General features: G+C 37.7%; 2 protein-coding genes across 3 annotated transcripts in view; one reads left to right on the top strand and one right to left on the bottom strand.

Annotated features, from left to right (window-relative positions):
* Positions 1 to 1,996: 1,996 nt before the first annotated feature.
* LOC18427187 (benzoyl-CoA reductase subunit C, putative (DUF630 and DUF632)) lies at positions 1,997 to 9,057 on the top strand. Of its 2 annotated transcripts, XM_020663023.2 has the most exons (5): positions 1,997 to 2,423; positions 3,541 to 4,558; positions 5,078 to 5,250; positions 6,424 to 6,647; positions 7,663 to 9,057. In XM_020663023.2, the coding sequence occupies exons 2-5, from the start codon at positions 3,622 to 3,624 to the stop codon at positions 8,699 to 8,701; spliced, it is 2,373 nt and encodes a 790-aa protein (XP_020518682.1). In that variant the 5' UTR covers positions 1,997 to 2,423; positions 3,541 to 3,621; the 3' UTR covers positions 8,702 to 9,057. The 2 variants fall into 2 exon arrangements, with proteins under 2 accessions (XP_020518682.1, XP_020518681.1); XM_020663022.2 differs by having other exon boundaries at positions 1,997 to 4,558.
* Positions 9,058 to 10,823: 1,766 nt separating this feature from the next.
* LOC18427186 (ABC transporter C family member 2) overlaps positions 10,824 to 14,529 on the bottom strand; it is a 34,383-nt gene continuing 30,677 nt past the window's right edge. The window contains exons 24-28 of the mRNA XM_006836243.4: positions 13,963 to 14,084; positions 13,011 to 13,256; positions 12,210 to 12,311; positions 11,732 to 12,047; positions 10,824 to 11,214 (exon numbers count right to left, since the gene is read on the bottom strand). Coding sequence (XP_006836306.1) covers positions 11,117 to 11,214; positions 11,732 to 12,047; positions 12,210 to 12,311; positions 13,011 to 13,256; positions 13,963 to 14,084 — 884 coding nt within the window. The 3' untranslated portion in view covers positions 10,824 to 11,116. The remainder of the gene's footprint in view (positions 11,215 to 11,731; positions 12,048 to 12,209; positions 12,312 to 13,010; positions 13,257 to 13,962; positions 14,085 to 14,529) is intronic.

Below are 14,529 nucleotides of genomic sequence, written 5' to 3' on the forward strand. Positions count from 1 at the left end.
ATCAAGGATATGTCATTTCTCTGCAGTCTGCGCAAATTTTCAAGTGTAACATGGGTGTCATTTTTATACAAGTTAATTGAAGTACAAGGAGGTCACAATAATTTTGATTGTTGGATATAAAATTAGGGGTTGAGAGTGTCTCATTAATTGGGTTCAAGATCCAAAAAAGAATTAAAACTCTACTAGACCTTCAATCTTTTAGATTTTTTGTTTGTCATCCATGAGGGTGGTTGTGATCTCTTTGTATTAAAAAAAAATGGTCCCATTGTATATAATTCCAATTATTTGAGACTTTGGGTATAATTATATCATAAGGGTAAGTTTATATAAGGTGCCCCTTTTATACTATAAAAGTAAGGCGCACCTCTAAATTTATAGTTCTAGTATTGGAAACCTCACAATGGATTGAAAATCTATGTTCACACCTAATATAAAATTTCAAAAACGGTTTAGATCGAGTAGTTCTGCAAACACTTGAAAATCTTAAAAGTACAAAATCCAAATAACTTGTAACAATATGTGCTATTTTAAGGCTTTAAAATTATTATTATTCTTTATATGCATATTTCTCATAGTCGGGATGATCAATTGAAAAGTTTTTCAACTCTAAAACACTATTTTTAACTGGATTTTTTAAGTGCACTTTACTTTTTTATAGTATAAGGTAATTCAACTAAAAAAGAGTCCCCTACCCGTGATAATAATGAAACTTATGATATCATAATGTGGCACCCTTGACCACCTAACCTGGAGCAGTCTCTAAGTTCAAAACTATAAATACTAACAGCAATGCATCTCCAGCCATGATTCTTATCTACTAAAACTTGATTATCAATTTGTTCTCAGAGCATGTTTGACCACGGAGATCTGGAAACCTGGAAATCCTGGCTTTTGAGAACTTGGGTTCTGAAAACTTGAATTTCTAATAATGCCGAACACCTATTTTCGGAAGGTAGTCATTTGGCCGGATTTGACGGAGGGAGTGGTTGATTAGTGGAGTTTTAGGGGTTCCATTACGATCGAACTTGTGAAAACCACCTCATGATTTCCTCACATCCTCTTTAGGACAATTACACTTTTATTCCCGATTATTGTAGCTAAATCCAAGTTATCAAACGAGAACGCACTTGTCCGAGAGTTATAGAGGAGAAATTACACTACGGATCGGAGAAAACGCAGATAATCCAAGTTATCAAACGAGAACGCACTAGTCCGAGTGTTATAGAGGAGAAATTACACTACGGATTGGAAAAAACGCAGTGCCGATCCGAATACGCCCATTGTCAAACATGCCCATGCCCTAAGTGAAAATAGATAAGGCATTCCCCATTGTCAAATGTGCCACAAGTAAAAAAGAGAAAACAGACAAGGCAATCCCCATTGTCAAAGATGCCCTAAGTAAAAAATAGAGAAAATAGACAAGTCAAACTTTACCATCCTAAAGTAACAAAAGATAGCACTCTCATATATAGAGTTCCATAACTAATACAGTTTGGGTACCCAATAGAGAGAGAGAGAGAGAGGTGTCAAACCTCAACACTATAAAGACCATGGTTGATATGGTACCCATCTACATATCTTTTTGCACACCTAATAAAATTTAGGAAAAAACTATTAAAGTGCACATCAAAAATCCATCGAAAAGAATTTTTTTAATATTTAAAAACCCCCTAATTGATCATTTCAGGATCGATATGTAAGAAAATAAAAGAAAAGAAAAATTTCAAATCCAAACAGTCATCTTGCAACTCATCATCTGGACTGTTCTTTTTCAAAATTTTCATGTGTTTATATATTTACTTGATTTGAACCATATGCAGAGTTTCAAATTTTATAACTAGAGATGAAATTAGATTCTCGAGCCATTCTAAAAATTTTTGACACCGAAATTACATTGTGTAGTAAAATTTGGAGGTACACCTTACGTTAATTGTTTAAGGTTGCAACCTTATACAAACCGCACCATATAATTTATTCTAGTCCATAGATCTAGTCCGGAGAGAGAGAGGTGTCAAACCTCAACATTATGGAGACCACAGTCAATCCAATACACATACGCTTTCTAGGCCAAATAAGAATTGGCTTAGTACCATTGCTACAATCTATGCCCTGACTATGGATCACAAAAGATTATTTCAGATATATTTGGAAAAAAAATGGAGGGGGACACTGCAAAAGCTGTGTTCTTTCTTTATCTCTCTAGAGTCTAGAGTGAAGGTGCATGAATAGTTGTCGGCAGAGGGGACAGCCTCCAGGCAGTATAAATACTAAACTTTCTCTCTCTACAAGGGCTTCTGTTGCGTTCTGATGCCTCTCCCTCGATCAGAGTGGATCAAAGCTTTCAGACACATCCCCATGGTTCCTGCGTGCTCAAAACAAGTGTTTCCCTCTCCTTAACAGTTTGTCCTTCATGCCTTACACCTGTAAGAACCAATAACCTCTCTCTCTAGACTCTGTCTCCCTCTCTCTAAGTGCATTCTCTTTATTATGCTTCAAACTTGTTGGGACTAGACCACTCATTTCTTTACTGTTCCTGTCTCTCTGAATGCATTCTCTTTATCAAGCTTCAAACTTGGTGGGACTGAACCACTCATCTCTCTACTGTTTATCTATCTCTCTATGAGTGAGGTTCTCTTTCTTTTTTCCCTTTAGTGGGTTTTTCAAAAGGTTTAGGAGTTTGAAAATGCACTCCAATGAATGTGTCTAATATCTGGTTCAGGTGATGGGCCTATTTTTTGGCATTGACTCATGATGAGTGTTTTTGAAGCTTTTTGTTGGACCCCAATTTTTTGAGAAATCTTTGATGGGCTGTTTCCAAGCTCTATGAATAAAATGCAAGTTTTGGGACTTCTTTTAACCCACAGTCTCTCTCTCTCTCTCTCTCTCTCTCTCTCTCTCCCCTATATTTTTTAAGTGCCTACTGTTTGTGCTGAAAATGTGGGATAACATTTCCTTGAGGTACAGTCCTTAGAAGAAGAGCATACAAAAAGATTTCAGATTTATCTCTGCTTTCTCCGAGTTTATTAGTTGTGAAAATCAAATTGTACTTTGGATCTCTGTCCTCTGAGCTTCATGAACTCTGTTTAAGTAGCCTGGGTTTTTGAATACCACATTGAAGTTTGGTATCTCTTGGATTTGATCTTTATGAACTGTTTCTATTAGATTGGGTTTTGAAGATCAAATTAGACATTGATAACTTGTTGAAAAAAATCCAGTTTTGAAGATTTCTTGAAGTTGTTACAAGAAGAGAGAGATAGGAAAGAAGAAACAGTAAAAATTTGGGCTCTGTGTTCTTATTTCTATTTACTTTATTTTGCTTGATACGGAATATTTCAGTGCTTCATTGTGCACTTAACCCAAGAAGCGATCAGTGCGAACTTGGGCATTTTCTCTATCTACTTTATTTAGTCTGAAGATTGAGAAACTTGACCCCTAAAGGAATGCATTTTGACACCTTTCCTGCACACCCATCTCTCCTTTTAAGCTAAAGAAAATGGGGTGTGCTTGAACTTGGAAATCTACTCACTCTATTGTGTTTAGTCTGTGCATGGAGAAATTTGAGCTCTAGAGGAAAGCACTCTCCACCCTGCCTACTATTCTCTCTCCCCTTGACTAAGGAAAATGGGTTGTGCTTCTTCAAGAGTCGACAAGGAAGAGAATGTGCAGAGGTGTAAGGAGAGGAGAAGGTTAATTAAGCAAGCAGTGGCCTGTAGAAATGAGTTCTCCAACTCTCTCATGGCCTACTTACAAGCTCTGAGAAACACAGGGGTAACACTACGACAATTTGCTGAAGCTGAATCCATGGAGTTAAATTCTCTCACTCCTTCTTTTATGCCACCTCCCCCTCCACCTTTACCCCCTTCACCTCCACCCGCACTTCCATTGAGTCCCCTTCAAAGATCATCTAGCCCTGGAACCATTTCTTCTGACTTCACTGCAAAAACCATAGTCACCATTGGAGAAAACAATAGCAAGAACACCGATGTTAACAACACTGATAGTAATAAGGTTTGTCAAGAGAGTATGGACATTGATCATGGTGTTGATACCCCTCCTCCTCCTCCAGCTCAAGGTTCAGCTTGGGATTTTTGGGACCCATTTGGGTCTTCTTTGAATCCTAATCCAAAGAAAGTGCCATGCTTAGAAGATCAGAAAAAGGAAGGCAATTTGACTGAGGACGAAGTTTGGGCAGAGACTAATACAGAGTTTGAGGAGGATGTATTCATGGAGAGCGAGGTTGATTTGATTTTGAATCCGATTCATGAGAAATCGGTGGCGAAAGAGATGGAAGATAACTCTTCGATGGTTAGCTTTTCAAAGCCTCTTCCTGAGAAATCACCAGCTAGAGAGATGGATGATAGCTCTTCAATGGTTAGTTGGTACACAAAGGACACAGATTTGGCCATGGTGGTTTGGAGGACAAAGAGGAGCTTGATGGGGATTGTTAAGGAACTGGATGACTACTTCCTTAAGGCTTCAGCAGGGGGCAAAGAGGCTGCTGTGCTTTTGGAGATTAGTAGAAGCCTTAGCCTGCATCATGGCTATGAAAGAAACAAGAGTAATCCCAGCTCCTTTCTTTAAAATTTATTTGTTGGGGTTCCTTTAATTCTAAGCTCCCTAAGCTCTAATGCTAGTCTTCAACTCTCTCTCTCTCTCTCTCTCTCTCTCTCTCTGAGCATGTGTGTGCAGTTGTGCTTGTGCTTGTGCTTGTGCTTGTGCAGTCTTGCATATGAGTAACCCCTATTTATTAAGTGCGCTGTCTGTCTGTAATTCTTCTTGATCATAAAGGCTTTGATATTTTCTTCTAATTCTTTGATAAATCCTGCACATAGAATTGAAGCTTAGTAGCTCCGCCTTATGCAACTGTAATTTACTGAAATAGGCCATCTTTTCTTTTAATACAGTACATTATGAGGTCAAGGAAAAGCTCAAGTTTGTAGATTGCATATGTCATAGATATTTCTTAAAATATTTACATTCTTGTGATAACTTGCAATCGCAAAGATGTTTATGGAGATTTTTTGTCTTAGTGAAGATTCTTTCTGGGTTTTATGAGATTTTCTATTTTGGTTCACAGAGAGTAGCTTCAAGTCTGCAAAGGTTTTCAGCGCATTGTCTTGGAGTTGGTCCTCTAAGAATAGAGATACAGTTGAAAATTTCAGTTTTGATGGTTCCTTCAGGCATGACAGCCATTGCACAACCTTAGATAAGCTCTATGTTGAGGAACAAAGGCTCTACAAAGAAATTAAGGTAGTTATTCAATCAGGCAAATGTCTGATATGTCCTTGTCTTTCTACAAGTGATCTAACCTAATCATTATTAATGGGGAATGATAATGTTTCTCTTTTGGCTCTTTTTTTTTTCCTTTTTTTTCTTGAAACCAATATAAATTTAGTGAAGTCAAAAGTGCTGCTCTTATAGCTTGAAAAGGGATCTGTGCAATTACTCGCTCCATCAATACAATGTTAACATTATCACAAAAAAAAATGGATCTCTGCAATTAAGGTTGGATTTTGAGAAATAGAATATGGGACTGTTTTGGCCAGTGTGCAAAAACTTGGCTCCAGCTCAGGCTTGGGACTCGGCCCCTCTCTGAACCGAGTAACTCGGTTGAATCCAAGTGGACTCGCCTGAGTCTTGTACGAGCCCAAAAAGGGCCCAGAAATTGCAAACAAAAAATGTTAAAAATAATAAAAATGTAAGTAAAAAGACAAAACAAGTTATAAACAACTATACAAAAGATGGAAAAAAGTATATAGAAGATAGATTTGAAAAAGTTGATGTATTGCTTGAAACAATTCAGAAAATCCAAAAAAGGGAAGGAAAATAGAAAAAATAGAGCATGTAATAAGAAAATTTCATAAATCATTGTGAAAAAATAAAAATTATATAAAATAATATTTATACATCATTTATTAGTGATTTAGTTACAAATTTTATTTTTTGAGCTTTTAATAAACCCTAGTTTGTCAATAGAACTTGCCCCTGCAGGGTGCCGAGGCTGAGTGGACTCAGTCGAGTTCTGGAAACCGGTTTTGGCCTTTGGGGTATTATTTGCACCCTAATAGTCCATATTGGCTCATGCAGCTTGGTTAAGTCATCATGGGTGGGCATCAGTTGTGTTTTTATTTATCCTCTCCCTTTCTCTCTATCTCTCTCTGTTTTATCTTAATGTGTGTCCTATGATAGTCTCTCTTTCTTTCTATCTTCCCATTTTTCTACATTTCTAAATCAGTTCCTTCTTGGATTATTAACTCGTATAATACCGCCCCAGTTGATTTCCTACGGCCACATGAATTCCATTTCGAATTTTTGATGAGTCCTAATTCTTCTCCATTTTCTGGAAATTCATAGAAAGATAAGAAGTGGTTTGTCTCATTTTAGTTGTATGCACAATGAATCAGTGGAGTTACTCATTTGTAGGGAGAAGAGATTGCAAAATATCAGCTCAAGAAGAAGAGTGGGTTGTTGCAGAGACAGGAAGCTCGAAACAAAGATGGGGTAAAAATAGAGAAGGCCAGATTGAATGTTGAGGGATTGCAGTCACAGATACAGTCTTCTCACCTCTCCATTGATTCTCTTCTCTCATCTATCTCAAGACTAAGGGAGGAAGAATTGCATCCACAGTTGGTTGAACTAGCTGCTGGGTAAGTTTGAATAAGCTTTATCCCTTTGATTCTCAATCTTTGCTCTGATTTTGTGTGTCCAAGTTATCAAAAGCACATAAATAACCATAGATATTCTGGTGATTACCTATCAGAAAGGAAGTATCTACTCATTGCCACTTCCTTTTTTAGCCTGTTCAAAATATGTGTGTGTGTGTGTGTGTGTGAGAGAGAGAGAGAGAGAGAGAGAGAGCTCCAATGAAGGTGGCCTCGCATAGAAAAGGAAACTAAATTAGCTTAAGTCTTTTACAGAAAAGATACACCATTTATTCTGAGACAATGTAAACCTTGTTTCTTGTGAATCTACTAAACAAAAAATTGAAGGGTTGATCAAAAACTCCAATGAAACATTGATCAACTGGGTAGTTGATAAACTTTTGGAGATTAGAATACTGAATCTTTCTTTGTGCTCAATCTAAATAAGTTCTTCCTAGCTTTCATATATATAAGTACATTTTCATTGAGTATGATATCTTTGTCAAATATTTTGTATTAATTTGTCATCTCCTTGGTATCATCAATACTGCTAAATTTCCATGCTCAAACACTGCTGAAATTTTTCCATGCATCTCTTAATAAGATTCAATGGCTGTAAAATCCTTTATTTTCTTCCTAAAAAAATCTCATGTCTATATTCTTTTGCATTTAAGGCTTTTGGTTGCTGTCTTAGGAAGTCAGGATTATGAGCTTGCATGTCCTCGTTGTCAGATATTTTTTTCATGTGTCTATTTATTCTGTGCTCTTCTCATGGAACTTCACACAGCAAAAAGAGAGAGAGAGAGAGAGAGAGAGAGAGAGAGAGAGAGAGAGAGAGAGGTAGTTTACTGCAACTACTTCCTTTGTGCTTTTCTAGAGAGAGAGAAAGAGGTAGTTTCCTGCAACCAATTCCTCTGTGCTCTTCTAGAGAGAGAGGTAGTTTACTGCAACTACTTCCTCTATGCTTTTCTAGAGAGAGAGAGTTCCTTTTCTGATTCCTTCTCTCTGAATTTTCTTTCAGGTTGATGCATATGTGGAGAACAATGTATGAGTGCCACCAAGTTCAAAACCATATAGCCCAACAACTCAACCACCTGGACCACCCAAGCTCTGAACCTACAACCGAGCACCATCGCCAAGCTGCTCTGCAACTCGAGGCCGAGCTCTCCTCGTGGTACACAAGCTTCTGTCGCCTTCTCGAGTCCCATCGAAACTATATTCGTTCTATCTCCTCATACATTAGGCTTCGCCTCCCTAGAGAGAGAAACCCACCCATTAACTCAGGACCCGACTTTCTCTCATTATGCAAAGAATGGCAGCTAGCTCTTGATCGCCTCCCTTACAGACCCGCCTCTGAAGCCATCAAAAGCCTTGTAACAGTGATTCGATCTATCATCTCTCAACAAAAGGAAGAGAGGTACCAGCACAAGAGGTCTGAGAAGCTAGCGAAATGTCTAGAGAGAGAAACAAGAGCACTATCGGTCATGGAGGAGAAGTTCACTGCTAGAGAGAGAAATGAGCACTTGCGGGGCTTAGAGAGAGAGACAAAGACACTTTTGGCTACAGAGGTGGCTACAGAGGAATCAGCGGCTGCAGCAGCAGAGTTGCTCCCATGGGGCTTAGACGGAGAAACAAAGGCCTTATCAATTACAGAGGAGCTCAGCTCTAGGGAGAGAAATGAGCTCTCAGGGGTCTTGGAGGGAGAAACAAAGACAGTATCAGCTACAGAGGAGTTCGATGCTAGAGAGAGAAAAAAGCCTTCTGGGGGCTTAGAGAGAGGAGCTCTTGAGGCGGCTAGAGAGCGAAAGGAGAAACCGCTCTTGGTAAAGCGAGCAAAGGTTGAAACTCTGAAGAAGAGGGCAGAGGAAGAGAAAGGGAAGCACGAGAATTCAGTGAGAGTGAGCAGGGCCATGACTTTGAACAATTTGCAAACTGCATTGCCTAATGTGTTTCAGGCCATGATGGGGTTTACAAGCATTTGCACTCAGGCTTTTGAAGCCATTAATGGGCATGCAAAAGCAGGTTATCAAGGTGCTGATATATGTGAAATGTATCTCTAGAGAGAGCAGCTTTTCTTCAGTCTTTTGGGTAGTTAGGGAGAGAAGCTTGGGTAGTTTGAGAGAGGAGTGTCTCTTCCTTCTTCTGTGAAGTTGGAGAGATAAACTTGGGTGGTTAGAGGAAGAAGCTTGGATGGATTGAGAGAGAAGCTTTTCTTCTTCTTTTGGGTAGTTAGTGAAAGAAGCTTCCTCTTGTTGGTATCTGGTTTAAAAGGATTTCAGTTATAATGGGTATTGATGAAAATGGAGAGCCTCGTTTGGTACTGAATGCCTCCATTAAAATTGTTCTTGACACGATTTGTTTTCCAGCTGCACATCTCTCTATCAGAGTAATGAATGTTGACACGATTTGTTTTCCAGGTGCACGTGTCTCTCTCTCTCTCTCTCTCTATGAACATGATCTCTCTCTCTAGAAGACGAATTTGTTGTTTTCGCATGTGATGATTGAGATTCCATTTGAGGATCTGCAACTCTCACATGGGGTAGTAGTAGTACGCATGCAAGAAAGATTGTATCCAATTATGGGCTAACTGTTAACATCTCTCTCTTGATCCATGATATTTTTCCAAATGGATACTGGTGCCTTTAATTGCACATTGTGGTGATCCATAAGAGTGTCTTCGTATGTGGCTACTGAACACTCTCTCTCTCTCTTGATTACTAAAAGTAAGTCAGAGTTTCCTGTTTAGAGAGGAGGGAACACAGAAGGCCCACAAGCAAAACTGGAAAACTGGACAAATGATGCCCCACAACATACCTGCAAAGCCCAGGCCTTATCAGTCTGGACCCTGCACTTGTATGGTCCACATCTAAATACATAATGAAAGGTAAGACATTAATCGGAATAAAAAAGACGCTCTGCCCTATGACCACAGAGAGAGAGAGATAGGCAGTTGTTGTCAAAAGCTGAGCACAGGGGTAAAAGGGGAGGCTAATGTTTCCTTTTTACTGGTTCACACTCCTTTTTGATGCTGGATTTCAGAAGCTACTCTCTCTCGCTCCATCCAAGAAGCATGGAGCCTCTCTTTCTTATGTGTAGCCTTCATCCATCCACGAAGCATGGAGCCCACCTCTCTTCTCTCTCTCTCTGATCTCAATATTATATATCTTTTAGGCCACATTTCGTCTCTCTGATCATCAAAATAATATCATCTTTTAGGGCACATTTCGTCTCTCTCTCATCATCAAAAATAATCTCATCTTTTACGGCACATACATCATCAAAATAATCTCATCTTTTAAGGCACATTTCGTTCATGGGAAATCTCTCTTCCGAAGAGAGATTAGACCGAACCGCTTTCTCACTTTTGTTTCACAGGAAAGCGGCGCCAGCAAAGCTCGTTGTGTTCACACCACTACACGGCATGACATGGGAAAGCAGCTTCGTACCCTCCAAAGTGTGAAGCCAATATCTAGGACACTTATCCTATCTGCTATTTCCGTTGTAACAAACATGCCCTTTATACAGTTTTCAAATTTAAGAGAAATTTATAAATAAAAAAAAACACATGAGAGATCAACTATTTAACATTTTACTCATATATTTGATTTAATTTCCATTAAAATTCGCATGACCATGAATTGGAATAATTAAAAAAGGTTAAATGTTAAATTGGGTAAATGTTAAATTGTTGCTAAATTTCCTTTGAGCCAATAGTATTTTATTTTTATTTTTAAAATTATAGTAATATCAATATGATAAACTTTGTCAAAACCCTTTATCAGATCAAGGGATTTGCTAAAATGTATCTAAAAATCTATTAACTAACATGGAAATAAAGGCACAAAGAAAAGCAATTAACTGTTTCACAAACTACTCTCTGCAAGAATTTTGCAGCTAAGGAAAATTTCAGTACTTGCAACAATAAAAAGCTCAAATTTTTTGCTAGAGATTGAATGCAATTCATCAAACCCATAAACGCTTACAAATTACCACACACTTCATCTTTGAAAAGAAAAAAAAAAAACAAAAAGAAATAAATTACCACACACTTCTGCAGTGTATTATCTATCCAGTATGTGAAATGCATAAAAGGCAGGAGAATTTGATAACAAAGCATATTGGGGAAACCATGCGATAAACCTTAGGCAATCCTTGCGCAAGAAAAAGAAACCAAAATGTTGGTTTAACTCAAGAACACCAATGGTTCCTTTCTCATCAGTTTCTCTTTTAGGTTACAGTTATTTCAGTATTATCACACAAAATGGAAAAGCAAACGCTATACTACGCACATTATGCTTAGCATGCATCAGTTATGGAAGCTTACTCTTCTTCGTCACCATCATTCAGGTCACAGTGCCCAATGAGCGGTACTCTCAATTTTATGCTATTTAAGAATGGAAAATAGTCAAATTCTCCATGAGTTTGAGCACGCAGCGTGCTCTTTCAATCTGATGGTAAAACTCATCTCCCTCTCTCTACGTGTCAACATGATCCCAATCAACTGAGTCATTTCGGAAGGTGTAGTCGTGCTGATGAAGCCGATTATGGGATAATCTAGCCATCACTGCTAGGCCTGTGAATGCAAAGCACAATTTGATTAAGCATGATACACAGGAAATAGGATAATACCAAAATAAAGATTTCTAAGACAACCATAAATTGCTGGAAAATTTGAAAACTGAGAAAAGTATATTCTATTGTGGGAAAAGCTCTCGAGTTTATTAAGTGATTGAAATGATCATGTGTGTATTTTTTATTTTCTTTGGCTGGGTGAAAATGTTTGTAATTACACCGCACACAGAAAAAATAAAAATAAATAATAATAATAATAAAAATAAATATATATATATATATATGTATATAAGTAAAAAATAATATATATATATATATAGAGAGAGAGAGGTGCAAGCAGGCATGTGCCTGCATGTCTGTTTGTGTGAGAGACAAATGTTACATATGGATTATATGAGATGAGTGTTGTACGGATGCGAGAGAGGAGTACATGTGCTTGTGTCCATGTCAGAGATACAAAGAGGTGTATTTATTCTGAGTGAGAGAGAAGAGAGAGAGAGAGAGAAGCTATCCCTCACCTTCAACCACCTTGTAGAATGTTGACCACCACCTATCCCTAGGCACCTGGTACTGAGTCAACGTCTCTTCAATCACAGTGTTGTGTTTCCCTCCAAAAACATCTTTGAGAGTCATAACTGCTTCTCTCGTCTTGTTAAGGATGTTGTTTGAGTCATGAACTTCAACTATCTTCTGCAGATCTTGTTGAGAGGAGGTCAATGTAAGGCCCAATGCAAACTGTGCAGCAGCCGCCCACCTTGATGATGCCGCCCACTTTCTCTGTCTATCATTTTGTTTTGCTTCTGCCCTGTTCTCACTCTCGCCAAACACTATACTCTGCATTCTCATCAAAATGATAATGATATCTTGTCAAGAAAAACAAATAATTGGGGGAAGGAAAAGAATATGAACAAGCTAAGCAGAAAAAACAAAAGAAAGGAAAACCTAATATCTATCTGATTATTTTCTGAGGAAATGAAGGAAACATATTCACCATACCTGCAAGTATTGAGCATTAGCAGCTCCTGTGCTTTGAACCATCTTAAAGAATGAACTCCCTTCCTCCGAGAGCAACTCCTCCGGAGTGTCAAATTCCAAAACCTGAAAGAATGGAAGAGATTTTGGAGATACACAACATCTCAGTCCTAAATTTCATGTTCAAAAGGAACTCAAGAAACATAATGGCATATCAATTAAGGGAAATGCTGGTGTAGGTCCATTAGCCTACAACTACATATAGGCTCAACTGCCCAGATTCAATCTGGGCCGATCTGACGGACATGACCTCATTTCGTATTTTAATTTTAATTTTTTTTCTTCAAATCCAAATCATGTTAAATTTTAGGCGTCTATTCTTCTCATCAACGCGCACCTAATAAAAATATTAAAAAATAATTTACAAAATATAAATTGATCAAAATGCCCCTGCATCAATTTATTTTTTACAAAATATTTTTTTGATATTTTTATTGGATTCTAATATTTTTAAAGAACACAAGCACAAATTTCAAGTGATTTGGATTTATATAAAAAGAATTAAAATTCAAATACGAAATGCAATCGTTGTCATTGGATCGGCCCAGATTCAATCTGGGCGAATCTGAGCCATTGGGTCTATATGTAGCTGTAGGCTAGTGGACCTACACCAGCATTTCCCATCAATTAATATATCTTTCTTTAAAACGTCATAATGTTTGCAGTAAATAAACTTCATGATATTTACATGGAAGCATAAATTAAAAGGTAATGAGATTATTTATCACTGTAACTTCAGCAGGAGTTAGATACCCAAAAGCATACCTGACCAGCATCGAGGAGCAGAACACGGTCACAATCAATAATTGTGTTCAATCGATGGGCAATAACAAGCATGGTGCATGACTTGAACTCTTCTCTTATCGTTTTCTGGATTAGCGCATCAGTTCTGACATCCACAGCTGCTGTTGCCTCATCGAGAACAAGAATCTTCGACCTCCTTAAAAGTGCACGTGCAAGACTTAATAGTTGCCTTTGTCCAACACTGAAATTCTCTCCAGCCTCCGCGACCTTCAGCAAGCAAATCAAATGACAGACTTTTGCTGAGACCTCAGCAAAGAAACAAATGATTGTTTTTTCATAAAAAATTAAATAGAGGTGCTTTCTTGGTTGCATCCATAAGTTTATACTGCAAAATGATGTTTCTAAGCTCTGTGTTTACAACCATGATATTTGATAAGATGCGACTATGAGTGTTATTCAGTGGAATACACAAGAGGCATTGTAAATTAGCAAAGGATTTGAAAGCTAGTCACAGTTCATCCGACATAGAACCATATAACTATAAGCAATGATAAATTCTTCTAATTAATCCAGAAAATATTCTGCTAGTGACCCGCAGAAATATTATGTGGCCTCTGCAGTGAACACCTCCATGGCCTTCTCTCTGCCCCTATTTGGTTATAATTCTCATTTAATTCAATTTAAGCATGAAATTATGTGGTTTTAACTGGACTAGTCATTCAATTTAACTATGAAATTATGTGGTTTTAACTGGACTAGTCAATGACTGATCTTTTTCTTAGTACACCCAGCTGTCTCCAAGAGGCCAAAGTGATAAACAAGGAGGATTAGTCCAGGACAAATCCATCAAGGGAAAAAAAAGGCAGAAAAGAAAAAAGTAAAAGAGAACTGCTCTATCATGTGCCATCTAATAACTCGATGCACATTTAAACTGATGATAACAATGTGATGGTTGCAACTTGCAAGTCCATACCTCGGCATCAAGCCCCAAAGCATTCCTCCTGACAACATCCTTTAGATGTGCTCTCTCCAAAGATTCCCAAAGATCAGCATCATTATGTTCATTGAAGGGATCAAGATTAAACCTAATGGTACCTATAAAACACAAGGAAAGGCAAAGACAGGTACACAAAATCATCAAAAGGAAATAAAAGTGAAGAATTAATAAAAAAGAATAATACCGAAAAATGCATCTTCCTACTTGTGGATAAGACAAATGTCCCTGACTGAATAAAAAGAAAAACAATATTTACTTTTTATTTTTCATATTTTCTCAAAAAGAAATCCATGTTTAAGTCAAAACAAACCACAGGCGATTTTTAAAAATGAGTAGCTACTTACAAGAAAATACACAGAGCACGTGACAGGATTTAGTTTTATCTTGGATGCAGGCATATTGCTGAAATTGGAAATCATAGTTTCCTTAAACACTGAAAAGGACATCCCACTAAATGATTTCCAAAAAGTCACTCTTCTCAAATGATTGAAACCACCATGACTGAATAAGTCTTGGGGCATACATGTCATTGTCATTTCCCAA

The sequence above is a fragment of the Amborella trichopoda genome, chromosome 2 (genome assembly GCF_054954075.1).
Source record: "Amborella trichopoda isolate Santa Cruz 75 chromosome 2, AtrichopodaSantaCruz75HAP2 v2.0, whole genome shotgun sequence".
NCBI classification, from domain to species: Eukaryota; Viridiplantae; Streptophyta; class Magnoliopsida; order Amborellales; family Amborellaceae; genus Amborella; species Amborella trichopoda.